This window comes from Ochotona curzoniae, unplaced genomic scaffold, assembly GCF_017591425.1.
Source record: "Ochotona curzoniae isolate NIBS_2020 unplaced genomic scaffold, NIBS_Ocur_1.0 scaffold_4701, whole genome shotgun sequence".
In the NCBI taxonomy this organism is placed as follows: Eukaryota; Metazoa; Chordata; class Mammalia; order Lagomorpha; family Ochotonidae; genus Ochotona; species Ochotona curzoniae.
Genome location: NW_024467122.1, coordinates 42,012,883 through 42,025,953, shown reverse-complemented (window position 1 = coordinate 42,025,953; position 13,071 = coordinate 42,012,883). Strand labels below are relative to the sequence as shown.

General features: G+C 38.8%; 2 protein-coding genes across 2 annotated transcripts; both read left to right on the top strand.

The window, feature by feature from the left end:
* The first annotated feature begins 287 nt into the window (after nucleotides 1–287).
* Nucleotides 288–1,238, top strand: LOC121148352 (olfactory receptor 11G2-like). Its single transcript, XM_040968412.1, has one exon. It carries the CDS (start codon nucleotides 288–290, stop codon nucleotides 1,236–1,238), a length of 951 nt encoding a protein of 316 aa, XP_040824346.1.
* A 7,899-nt stretch (nucleotides 1,239–9,137) lies between these two features.
* LOC121148351 (olfactory receptor 11H6-like) lies at nucleotides 9,138–10,106 on the top strand. Its single transcript, XM_040968411.1, has one exon. The coding sequence runs from the start codon at nucleotides 9,138–9,140 to the stop codon at nucleotides 10,104–10,106; it is 969 nt and encodes a 322-aa protein (XP_040824345.1).
* The last annotated feature ends 2,965 nt before the right edge of the window (nucleotides 10,107–13,071 follow it).

The following is a 13,071-nucleotide window of genomic DNA, read 5'->3' as shown; positions in this document are numbered from 1 at the left end:
CCTTGGACTCTTATGTGTAATCCATTATCTTGATCTCATTTAATGTCTTTCCAAAAATGATGTTCCTTATTTGTATTATTATTTCTATTTTCCTAAAATGAAACCATACTCTTGGGAGAAAACTGGAAATCAATCTTGTTCTTCACAGAAACCTCACTGTCCTCTACCTTCTCAAAAAAAAGCAGGGGCTGGGGGGTGGGAGAGGGGTGTAAAGGAATTCAGTATTTCCGGAAGAAATACCAGCAGAAACTGCAGAAACCAATGTCATCTTCTTGTCCTCCAGACTAATGAATGGATCCAGCAGAGAAAACATCAACTCCGTTAGCTACTTCATCCTCATGGGCTTTCCCTCAAGCCCGGAAATGCAGTTCCTCTTCTTTGGACTCTTCTCAGTAGCTTATATTCTAACCCTGATGGGGAATACAGCCATTGCCTGCGCTGTGCGATGCGACCAGCGCCTTCACACTCCCATGTACATCTTCTTAGGAAATTTCTCTCTCCTGGAAATATGTTACGTCACCACAACTGTCCCTAACATGTTGGCCAACTTCCTCTCCACAAGCAAGGTTATCTCCTTTGTGAGCTGCTTTGCACAGTTCTACTTCTTTTTCTCTTTAGGGTGTGATGAGGGTTTGTACCTTTGCATCATGGCCTCTGACAGATACCTTGCCATCTGCCGCCCCCTGCACTACCCACGCATCATGACCAGGCAACTGTGCACTGGCCTCGTCATCTTTGGATGGTCTTCTGGTTTTATCCTCTTCGTAACTCCAGTTGTTCTTATTTCACAGTTGCCCTATTGTGGCCCAAATGTCATCAACCATTTTATATGTGATCCTGTCCCATTGATGATGCTGTCCTGTTCTAAAGACACCACCACTCAGTTCACTTACTCAACTTTCAATGTAATCTTCATGATCGGCACTTTTCTCTTTATCCTGTGCTCCTACGCTCTGGTGATTCTGGCTGTGCTAAGAATGCCCTCTGCAGCAGGCAAGCGCAAGGCTTTCTCCACCTGCGCCTCTCATCTGGCTGTCGTGTTCCTGTTTTATGGCTCTATTATGGTCATGTATGTGAGCCCTGGATCCAGACAGCCAGTAGAAGTGCAAAAAATTGTGACCCTGTTTTATTCTGTAATAACACCTCTTTGCAATCCTCTCATTTATAGCCTGAGAAACAAGGAGATGAAGGCTGCCCTAAGGAAAACTTTTGGAACTGAAACTGCTCATAAATTGTAAATGTGAAGACATGGTGAACCAAGTTTCATCACAAACTACATTAAGAAGACATACATAAGAACAGTTATTAGAGAACCCAAGTGTCCTGAAGGAACTCATCGTTTCTTGTACATCACTCACTACATGATGGGTTAGTCTTTATTGAAAAAGTAAGATTGTCTTGAGAAAAATTGGGCCTTCCACATACATGTACAATGCAGTTTCTAAAATGCTGATATTCTTGATATTTCAGAACTGGAGAAACATATTAGATTGTAACATAGATCACACACTTTTTTCTAGTTTAATACTAAGTAAATTCTCTTCCACTGGCGGTTACTCACTGAATTAAAAAAGGTAGGAATTCTGAACGAAATGTTTAACCTTGCAAGTAAGATCTCATGACTCTACCTACAAAGAATATAACTTGTTTTTACTTAAAATGATTTTTAAAATGAATAGTTTGAGTTTAATAATAAACTAGAGCTCAGATAGCACCCAAAATCAGGATTCAGAATTTAGGATTTTTTTTTTTTTGCATGCTATTGAAGTAAGGCAGATGCTGAGTGTGCGGGATCAGGCATGAATCAGGAATTAACTCTATTTACTGCAAACGCAGTGTCAAATTACAAGTGTGAGAATCATGTTTTATTTCAGTATTTTGCTGTGAGACATCTTTAGGTGCTTTTCTTAAGCGTCTCTGAAGATCTTTCCTTCTTTGAAGGATGCAATCACAAGTTGTTGGTTTATTAGCCATATATCTATCCAAAGATGGCTCACAACTGGAATGAAATGATGCAGTGAAATAAAATGCAATAGCTTATCAATTTTTATTTGCCTGCATCAGGAAATCCCCTTTACCACAGCTGTTAAGTAGCTTCCTTCTGAGAAGAATTTGACACTATCTGGATTTTGAGAGGCAGGATTTCTGGGAGGTTCAGTAACAAAACACATTTTTAAGATTTATTTCATTTTTATTGGAAAGGCAGATATACAGAGAGGAGGAGAGACAAAGCAGAAGATCTTCCATCCATTGATTCACTTCCCAAGTGGCTGCAATGGCCAGAGCTGCACCAATCCAAAGCCAGGAGCCCTGAGCCTCCCCTGGGTCTCCCACACAGGCACAGGGTCCCAAGGCCATCATAGATTGTCCCCCCAAGGCACAAACAGGGAGCTGGATGGGAAGTGGGGTTGCCGGGATACGAACCAGTACCCATATAGGATCCCAGTGCTTGCAAGGTTAGGACTTTAGCCACTATGCTACTGTACTGGATCCACAAAACATATGTCTTAGTTGCATTCATATAAGCAAAGCAAATTCAATGAGAAAACAATTGCCTAGACAGATTATTTTCAGAAGCATAAAAATATCATTAATGTGGTTTTAACATTTTGGAGGTTTCTTGATTATTTTAATTATGATTTCCTTATGTCTCATTCATTCTACAATATTCATCTTTTAGGACAGAGTGAGAGAAGACATTAAAAAGCATTGTGTTTAATAAAGTGAATGGTTGATTTTTATTAAGGTGTGTGGTTTCTGTATTTGTAATCGTTTTTAGTAGTCAACACAACTTTTCATATCCCAGGCTGGTTATAAGCTATGATGACTATCATATGTGCTCACTGCCACTTAACAGAATTAAATACAAACTATATAGCAACCTTCACAAATCCTGTGCTTTATAAATCAAGACTCCAGTAAAGAAGAGTTAAGCCAGGAGCTTCCCCTGGTTCTCCCACACAGGTGCAGTGTCCCAAGACTTTGAGCCATCCTCCTCCACTTTCCCAGGCCACAAGCAGTGACCTGGGTGGGAAATGGAGCATCCAGGACACGAACTGGTACTCATATGGGGTCCCAGCAGTTGGAGGTGTAGAAATAGCCAACTGAGCCAACATCCCAGCCCCAATATGAAAGCTTTAAGGAATTCAAAACCAGGTTTTGAACACAACAGAGTTTCCCAAATGGGAAGTTAGAGTATCCTTAATTTAGTATTTGGAGGAGATGCAGGGTAAGAGGACATCAGTAAAAGGACATACTTAGTGTTACTCAGAAAGCTATCTGCTCCAAGTTACTTTCAGCAGAAACTGCTGGACAATGAGCAGCGAGCTACTCCCAGACTCACCACCTTTGCTTCAAACAGAGATGATTTAACCACCTCACTGCTCTGATTTCATTATCAAGTCTTAAGGATTGGCGTTTAGCCTCGCAGTTAAGATAGCCACCCTGGGCAGGATGCTATGTGACACAGCAGGTTAAGCCATCACTTGGGAAATCTGTATTTCAGAGCTCCTGGGATTGAATATCACCTCTTCTTGCAACCCAGCTTCTTAGCCTATGTGCCTCAGAGGCAGCAGAAGATGGTCCATGGACCTTGGCTCCTGCCAACACAGGGAAGGCTTCAATGAAGTTCTTGTCTTTAGCTTGACCCAATCTCTGGCTGTTTGGGGTATTTGTGAAGTAAACTAATGAATGAAAGATCTTTCTCACTCTCTCGCTCTCATCCCCTATGCCTCCTGTACCTCCCCCTCAACCGTATTTCCCACATGGGATACCTGGCAGCTCAAATGTACCCCTCCTCAATGTGAAACACTACTGTGGATTTATTTAAGAAGCAAAGAATTAAAAAGATCTGAAGTTTTGCTCTTTCACAGGGTTTTTGCCAAGTGCTTCATAATCCAGAAAGTTGCTTGCAGCAATGATCATTCTAAGTAAATTTTTGCTCCCAATCTGTGCAAATTTTCCAGCTAAATTTATTATGGCTAAATAAATAGCGATAAAGACCAGATTCTGGGGTTGGTGGAAGACCATTTATGGTACGAGATAAGAATATATAAATACAAAAAGAAGGCAAAATTATAGTAGTAGGTTTCCCATAGTGACCAAAAGGCATCACAATGACTAGGAAATCATGACAAGTAAAAGCCATCAGGAACTTGGACATAATTTTTCTATTCATATATCTTACATGTGGGGAAAAACATAAACAAGCTTAATTACACTCTAAATTCTCACTCTAAAATGGCAGGGCTATCTTCCAAAGAATTTGATGAGTCATATATGTTCTCTTTAAAAGTTTTTTTTTTATTGTTGCTTACATTATATTATGTAGTACAGTTTTATAGGCGCTGGGGATCCCCCCCACCCCTCCCATACCCCTCCCCCCATGGTGGATTCCTCCACCTTGTTGCATAACCATAGTTCAAGTTCAGTTGAGATTCATTGCTTGCAAACACATGCCTAGCATAAAGTTCAGCATCTTATTGTCCAGATAATTTCAGTGGCCTCTTGGGGAGACCTTCTATGGTCTGAAGATAGGTCTAACAGAGTAAAGATCCGGTCAGTTAAAAGCCCCAACAAGGCCTCAGTATCATTATACAACATTATGGAATTAATTGACATAGTATTGGGTAAACAATATGTTAAAAATAATGCAAGTTCCATTCTTCGAAACATCTGGGTTGAGACAGTATCAATGACAGGTTCAAAAAATAACAAACCACCAAATGGCAAACAAACATATGAAAAAATGTTCCAGCTCCCTAGCAATAAGGGAAATCCAAATTAAAACATCGATGAGGTACCACCTAACACCAGTAAGATTGGCCCACATAAACAAGAACACCAACGACGCTTGCTGGCGAGGATGCGGGGAAAAGGGAACCCTACTCCACTGCTGGTGGAGCTGCAAATTGGTACAGCCTTTATGGAAATCAGTCTGGAGAACACTCAAACAACTCAAAATCTGCATACCATATGACCCAGCAATAGCACTCCTAGGAATATATCCAAAACACCTGTTTTACGACAAACCAACATGCATCCCTATGTTCATTGCAGCACAATCAGTAATTGCGAAAACATGGAAGCAACCGAAATGCCCATCAGCAGAAGATTGGATAAGAAAGCTTTGGTTCATCTACTCCATGGAATACTACTCAGCTATTAAAAAAAACAAAATGCAGTTCTTTGTGGCTAAATGGGCACAACTGGAAACTATAATGCTAAGGGAAATGAGCGAATCCCAAAAGATTAGATACCACATGTTTGCCTTGATTTAACCTGTAATTTTTTGTTTGGTTCTCTTTAAAAGTTAACAAGAATCATTATTCTGAAAATCAATGCATGAACTTCAAAACATTTGCAGCAAATTAAACTTATCTATGAATTTCATTTTCTTTCCTGTATTGGCTAATGCATGTGAAATCTGTTGACAAAGTAATAAGCACATAACAGATACTAAAATCTACCATCTAAATCTGGTACAAAGCCTAGACATGATATTTGTAGTCATTGGAGAGGGAAGATTTTACCCAATTATGAAGGCACATAGAACCCTTGGAGTAGGATCCCCCAGGGGATCGCAGGGGTTCTCTTGCATGCAAAATCTGATGAGAACTGGACATGACCAAAAAAACTTCTGTTCAGAAAGGAACAGAGATCAACTTATAATACCGTTTTACTGAGTAACAAATATGGACTAGGGATAATTCTTGGGAGCTAATTGGGAAGATACTCAGGACTTGGGTTTTTATTGTCAACTTGAAAACACCCGTGTGATACAATGGAATATCTAAGAACTGAGGCAACCAGGGGAATCTAACGTGAAACTGCTTTCGTAAAACCCAGAACGACTCTGAGGTGCTGGCTGAAACAGCGGAGCTATTACTGGGTGATAGTGTCATCAGTGGATCCAGAGAAGACTGTCACCTTTGAGATTAGGACTGATAGGAAAATACACTGGGGGATGGAATCACACTCCTGAGGTGCAGCCTGCAGGGATGAGGGTGGCCCAGAAAATGGCACACAATGCAAGCCAGGGAGAGTTTGCCAGCACCGTAACTCCTTTTGTGTAACAGCCTACGATTACTCTTTGTGAAGGTCCAGTTGAGGGAAGGGATCATCAGAAAATCCTGCACTCCTAGGCATCTACTCAGCGGCATGTGAAAACGCCTTGACCATCTGCTGCAAGGTTCAACATACGCATTATTGATACAAAAGGAGGACAAGGAAGTTGCTGTATTTCTACCCAGAAAGATATTTTATATTATAAAATAGTGTGCAAAATAATATGTAATTTTTTTCACAAAGTCATCAGTTCTTCTGTAGATCATCTCAGATATCTAACCAGAAAATACATGTTAGACAATCCCATCAGAAAAACCCAAGTTGGCACCAATTTTTTTAAAATTATCCTCTAAATAAAAAGATGACGAAAGTCATTAGTCTTTCTATCACTTCAGAGGCCATAAAACATTTGTAAGTAATGTACTGTTATTTTTATACGGCATAATCAAGATGTTAATGGTCCTCTAACTGAAAAGAAAAAAAGGAAACATAATTACATAATCCCACAATGGTCCATGGCAGGAAGAAAATGAGCCTCATCATGTTGAGCCTGCAACAGTGAGGCAAAAATAATGAGAAAAAATAAGTTTGCCCTGCATCAGAAGAGGAAGGAAAAACAATTTGAGCAGGGACAAGGTCTTAGAGTTCTGGACTTGGAAATAAGCTGCCGTTCCTTTCTCATTGTCTCTTTCTTTACTCCTTCCAATTTTGATGACCAGTTTCTCATCCACGAGCCACTCTGGAAACATCCTTCTTCTCAAGGGTGCCTTAGTCATCGCTTCATTCTCAGATAAGTTTACTCTGACTTTAAACAAGAGGGAAAGGAGAATTGTTCATTCAAATCCAACACTCCTGAAAATCACTTGTCTTCCACCCATGTTCTTACCATGTTTCTTTGTCCTGTTAATAAGCAGACAGTTCAGCCGCTTAAGTAAAATCCTGATCATACAGAAGAGTTTAAAATATTCACTACACACTTCAGGTAAGTCTGAAGAATGGAAAATTCGGTTGATCTAGTTCTGGGTAGTATCTCCTGTAGTCACTCCCATCTAATGCTCTTCCAGGGAGCGCACAGCTTTAAATTTAAGGTTCCAGCCTGTTTGTCATGTTTGCTCTTTCTGAAGGAACCCTAAAATGAGTTCGTATGTGAGTCTCCCTTTGGCATTCGGATGTATCAGCTAGCCTGGAAAATAACTACCTTATGACCAGTCCATGAGAACTACTTAAACAACATTTTATCATGTTGTATGTCTTCAGTTCCTAGTACAACTTTCCTGAGATTAATCTTCTACGTTCACAAGTAGAAATGTCACGTAAACAAGGCAAATGTAAATAAATTAAGTTACATGTAGTGAGGAACACAGCTAATACAGGCACAGCAGAGTATACACAACAAAACTTGGATTTTAGAATCAACACCCTAGAGGGAAAAGAAAATCAATGCTACATATGTAAGTATGAAAACATTTCTTTAAAAGACCTACTATACCACATGGTGACTATAGTTATATATAGTCATATAGTTACATATAGTCATAGTTATATATATTTCAAAATTGCTAAGAGGGTAAGCTAAATACTTTCAGCATGAAAATAAGTAAGTACAACGATAGATGCATTCATTAGCTTCATACTTTATACTTACTCTGTAATGTGTCTGTATGTATAGCATAAATTGTATTTTAACACATAAATATAAATAAATAACATTTTCCATGAAGATAATTTTTAAATGACTCAAACAGTGGAGAGAGGAGTAGGACTTGAGACAATAATCACAAACAATAATTACAACAAATAACAAACACATGATAATGTTGCTATTAAACCTACTATTTCAAAAATCAAATGGTCTTCAAAGAAAGTGCCCCAAAATGGATTATGTCATAAATGGTGCAACAATTAGGAAAAGATACTAGCCACAGAGGAATATAGGATACAATATAGCAATTCATCTTTGCTCAGTAATACTCTCAAAATTCTTCTTGTTATCCACAGGAATCTAGTTCTAAGAAAGGAAAGTTGTATTATACATGCAATGTAACTTTTAGCTGTTGAATGGATTTAGTGAAAACCTAATTTGAAATTTTATGAAAAAGTAGGGTTCCATGGCACAAAAGCTTATACAAAAGTACCTAAGCAGGATGCCCAAAAACCTTTATTTAGGACTTATCTCCACCAACAGTCAAGATTAACTTTGGTTTAGCCTAACCTCTCTGATCTCAGTTTCTGTGATATAAGGAAATGAGCTTGATAACTCTGGAAATCCTTTCTGACATTAGCATTTTGGCATTGGAGTATTTCACCTCACAGAGTTAATTGTATGCTTTTATTTCTTTTTAATTGAGTTTTTGTAGAAGATACTTCATCACCAGTGCAGCAAACAGGGTGAACATGCATCTGAACTGAGAGACGAAAAGTTTCTTCAACTGTTTCTTGGAGAGGGGCAGAATCTCATCATAAAGAGTGAAGTCAATGAGGTGTCTGTGGTTCTGTGCATAGAAGTTATTCACCAACGTCCTTCAGTCAACACAGGTATCCAGAACAGATCTCCGGGATACAAGCCACAAACAACATACTGATACACTTTGTGTGCTTTTCTAATTCAATCTTAGAGTACCTGTAAATTTTGATTATGCTTAAAACATTTCCAAATACTATACAAAATTTTTTTCTCTGTGTTGGAAGAAATTGGATGAGCCTATGTGAAAAGGCATATAATGGAATTACACAACAAAGCAGAATTAATTTAATGTGAATGAAATCCTTTTGTGATCTACAGTTGTCACTGAAATTTGTACTTTGAAAGGGTATAATATAGAGATAAATATAGTGATGTTGGTGGGAGCATGGAGTGACATATTGAGCCAGATTCTCTTAGAACCCTGAACTCACTATACTGAGCCAAATCCTTGCAAGAGGAGTTACAGACTTCTGAATCACATGAATGCTCTTCCAAAAGAAGAGACTTAAATATGTCCTGGTCACAAAAAATAAAGGTAACATCTCAAGAGACAGAAAATGTGTAGAATAGTGGGTTGTATTGCTCATTCCCTTTATCACTTATAAAAATGGGTATCTTAGACGCCCATAATGCTACTGGGTCTGTGAGAGAGTTTATCCTCTTGGGCTTCCCCTGGCGCAGGGAAATACAGGTCCTTCTCTTTGTGATTTTCTCTGTCATCTATTTCCTGACCCTTCTGGGGAATACATCCATCATATGTGCTGTGTGGTCAAGCCCCAAACTCCACACGCCCATGTACATCCTGCTGGCCAACTTCTCCTTCCTGGAGATCTGCTATGTCAGCTCTGATGTGCCTAAAATGTTGGCCAACCTCATTTCCCAGAACAAAAGCATTTCCTACACTGGCTGCCTGCTCCAATTCTACTTCTTCTTCTCCATGTGTGCTGCCGAGGGCTACTTTCTGTCTGCAATGTCCTTTGATAGGTTTCTTGCCATCTGTAGACCTCTACATTACCCCACCATCATGACTTATCCCCTGTGTGTCCGATTCGTGATGTGTTGTTGGGCTGGTGGCTTTCTATCCATCCTCATGCCTGCAATTCTCATGTCCTGGGTGCCCTTTTGTGGCCCTAACATCATTGACCACTTTTTCTGTGATCTTGGACCATTACTGGCCCTGTCATGTGTTCCCGTTCCTAAAACAACTCTAACTTGCGCTACTATAAGCTCTCTTATCATCTTCATTACCTTCCTCTACATTCTTGCATCCTATACCTTAGTTTTGCGTGCAGTACTGCGGGTCCCTGCTGGCTCAGGCAGAAACAAAGCCTTCTCTACATGTGCGTCCCATTTCTTGGTGGTTTCTCTGTTCTATGGCTCAGTCATGGTGATGTATGTAAGTCCTGGCTCCAGGAGCCATCCTGGGACACAGAAATTTGTGACATTGTTTTATTGCATGGCAACCCCATTCTTTAATCCATTGATCTACAGCCTCCGAAACAAAGACATGAAAGATGCACTTAAGAAAGTCCTGGGAATATCATGGAAAGAAATTTCTAAAAATTCAAAGAAATGACATAAATTGTTGCATCACAATCCTTTCAGGAATACAAATTTTACTTCTAAAAAGATAACTTTTAGATAATGTGACTTCATACACAAAGAATACTTGTCACTTATCAAAAAGCAAAGAATGTCAACGGTCCTAAAGATGTTTGCAGATAATTCTATAAAATCCTCATCCATCAATGCACCATTTCTGTTTCAGAAATTTTTAAATTTCTTATGTAATCAAGTCTTTATTTACAAAGCTAGATTCCTGTTTACGATGTATTTATCTATTTTTATTGTAATACTATTTTAACATGTTTCAAATTTATCAATTTTTGTTTAATTTCCAACTTCAGACTTTTCTATAATGGGATATGAAAATGCTATAAAATATATTTTGTAATAAACTATTATTAAGGAAAAAGTACAAAAATCATGGCAAATCCTCACATTTCTGCAAACCTACTTATCTCCTTAGTAATGTGCTCAGTTTGGTGAATATCTGAACTATTTTTGTGCACATTTACATGCAAAACACATGAGCTATGAGTTTGAATGAGTATACAAATTGGATGATACTTAAATATTGTTCCACAACAAATCGACTCTGTTAACCATGCCTAGCTATCACCTAAAGAGTGATGTGTGAGCAGGTAACTTCATCCACCTTCTGCAGGTACTTCTTCAGTCTGGGACAAATTAGTCCAAAGGTGCTGAAGACACAATTCTTGAGGAAAGACTCTCCATAGAGGTTGTCATGAACGGGTAGAATCACTAACCCCACTGTGTGTGCTCAGGAACTCCCTCCACATAATCATACAAATCAATAAAGCAGAGAATGTGACAACATGCATTCAAAAAATAAACTTAATTTCTCCATTGGCTTGGCCTCAACATTACTTGAACTCTACAATGGTTAGTCCTTCTACCTTTATCTATCCCCATGCTACCCAACAAACGAGCTGGGGTTCATACGTAGATGCTGAGCATTTGAAACATGACTAGGTCTAGCTGAGATGGACTGTAAGCTTAAAATTACATGCTGATTTTGAAATCTTAATATAATTAATAATGTATCTCATTAAAATGTTTATATCAAGACCAGTGCGATAGCGCAACTGACTAATCCTCCACTTGAAAACACCAGCATCTCATATGGGTGCTAGTTCATGTCCTGGCTAACTCCACTTCTGATCTAGCTCCTTGATGATGGCCTGGGAAAGCAGTAGAGAATGGTGCAAAGCCTTGGGTTCCTGTATCTGCATGAAAGACCCAGAAGATGGACTCCTGGCTTCAGATGGGCTCAACCCTGACCATTGCAGCCATTTGAGAGTGAACCAGTAGATGGAAGATCTTTCTGTCTCTCCTTCTCCCTGTAAATCTGCCTTTCCAATTACAACAAATAAATTTCTTTTAAAAAACAAAATATTAAAATGATTACATATGGAGATAAGATTTTATCTGAACTGGGTTAATTAAAAGATGAATATATTATTTAAATTGCCACCCATTTCATTTTATTTTTACTAATATGCTAACAGAATATTTTCAATGATAGTAGTGACACACATTCTGTTTTTACTGGACAATCCATTCTTAGTGAATCTAATAGATTTAAATTAAATTAATTCACCTGTATTATGAAGTCAGCACATTGGTGTAATAGGCTAAGCTTCCACCTGCAACACCAGCATTCCATATAGGTGCCAGTTCACATCCTGGCTGCTCCACTTCCAATCCAGCTTCCTGCTACTGTACCTAGGAAGGCAGTGTAACTTGGCCTCTGGCATCACTATTGGAGAATCAGATGAAGCTCCTGGCTCTTTGCTTTGGTCTAGCCCAGACACAACCATTGCAGCCATTTGGGGAGTAAATGAGTGATGAAAGATCTCTCTCTCCCTCTCTCTGTCTCTATCTCCTTCTCCTCTCTCTGGAACTCTTTCAAGTAAAGAAATCCTTTTTTAAAGACATGCTGAATTTTTAAGTCACCTTTTCCTTATTTCAAGGAAATTGTGCCCTGTTGACTTCTAGGAGAAATCCTATTTTACAGTAAACAATTAAGTTTATGTCATGGTATATTTCATTTTTACTGTTATAAGAGATTGGAATGTAATTTTTATTCTCTGTGATTTGGGAGCACTGATATTAAACTAGTTTTGCAAGATGAATAATTCAGCTTCATAAAATAATGTCATGGCCTTTAAAGATACCACTCATTTGTCTTGCTGTACATGAGAAAATTATATAATCTTTCATAGGAAAACTTAAAACTGATTAGAATAACTTCCCTGAAATCTGTTTTCATCTCACAACTACCAGAGGTTCATTTGATTTCTAAGTACCATGCTTGTATATTAAATATTGCTTAGTATTTATCATTAGCAATGCTACTTCTCTTTCTTGACACATTTTCCCACTTTCTGTTATATGCCATATTTTCTTGACTTTTCTCATTTCTCCATTTTCATCTTTATCCCATTTCTCATTTTCAGTCCCCTTTGCTATGTCTCTTCAAGTCTTCAAAAACACTTATTCCTTATTTCTTTGGCGATATTATATACTCATGTAATTTAAATACCAGTTCTAATAACTCCAAATTTATAAATCCAGCTCAAATACAGCTTCTGAATTTTGGATTAATATTCCCATTTTTAGTTGATACATTCACTTGATTGTCTAAAGTAAATCTCTGACTCCATATATCCCAGCCACATGGGAGACCTGGGCTGGGCTAGGTAGCATCACCTGCCATCCGTTGGAGCACAAAAAAGCTGGGGCTTTGGGGCACTCCTGGCTGGGCTAAGCCACAGTACCTGCAAATAAGTGTCAGATCAGGGAGTGAGCCACATCAGGCTGCAGTACCCACCAGAACATGAGAGAACCAGATCTGGGAGCAGATTCAGTAGGGGATTTGTAGGTCCATCTTTGTGGAAATACAGCACCCACTGGTTTGCACACAAGTTGAGGGTGGTGAAGGGCCATGCCAGGCT

What these genes read in the sequence shown, in the direction of transcription:
- LOC121148352 (XM_040968412.1), top strand. Translation starts at nt 288, where the DNA reads ATGAATGGATCCAGCAGAGAAAACATCAACTCCGTTAGCTACTTCATC.
- LOC121148351 (XM_040968411.1), top strand. Translation starts at nt 9,138, where the DNA reads ATGGGTATCTTAGACGCCCATAATGCTACTGGGTCTGTGAGAGAGTTT.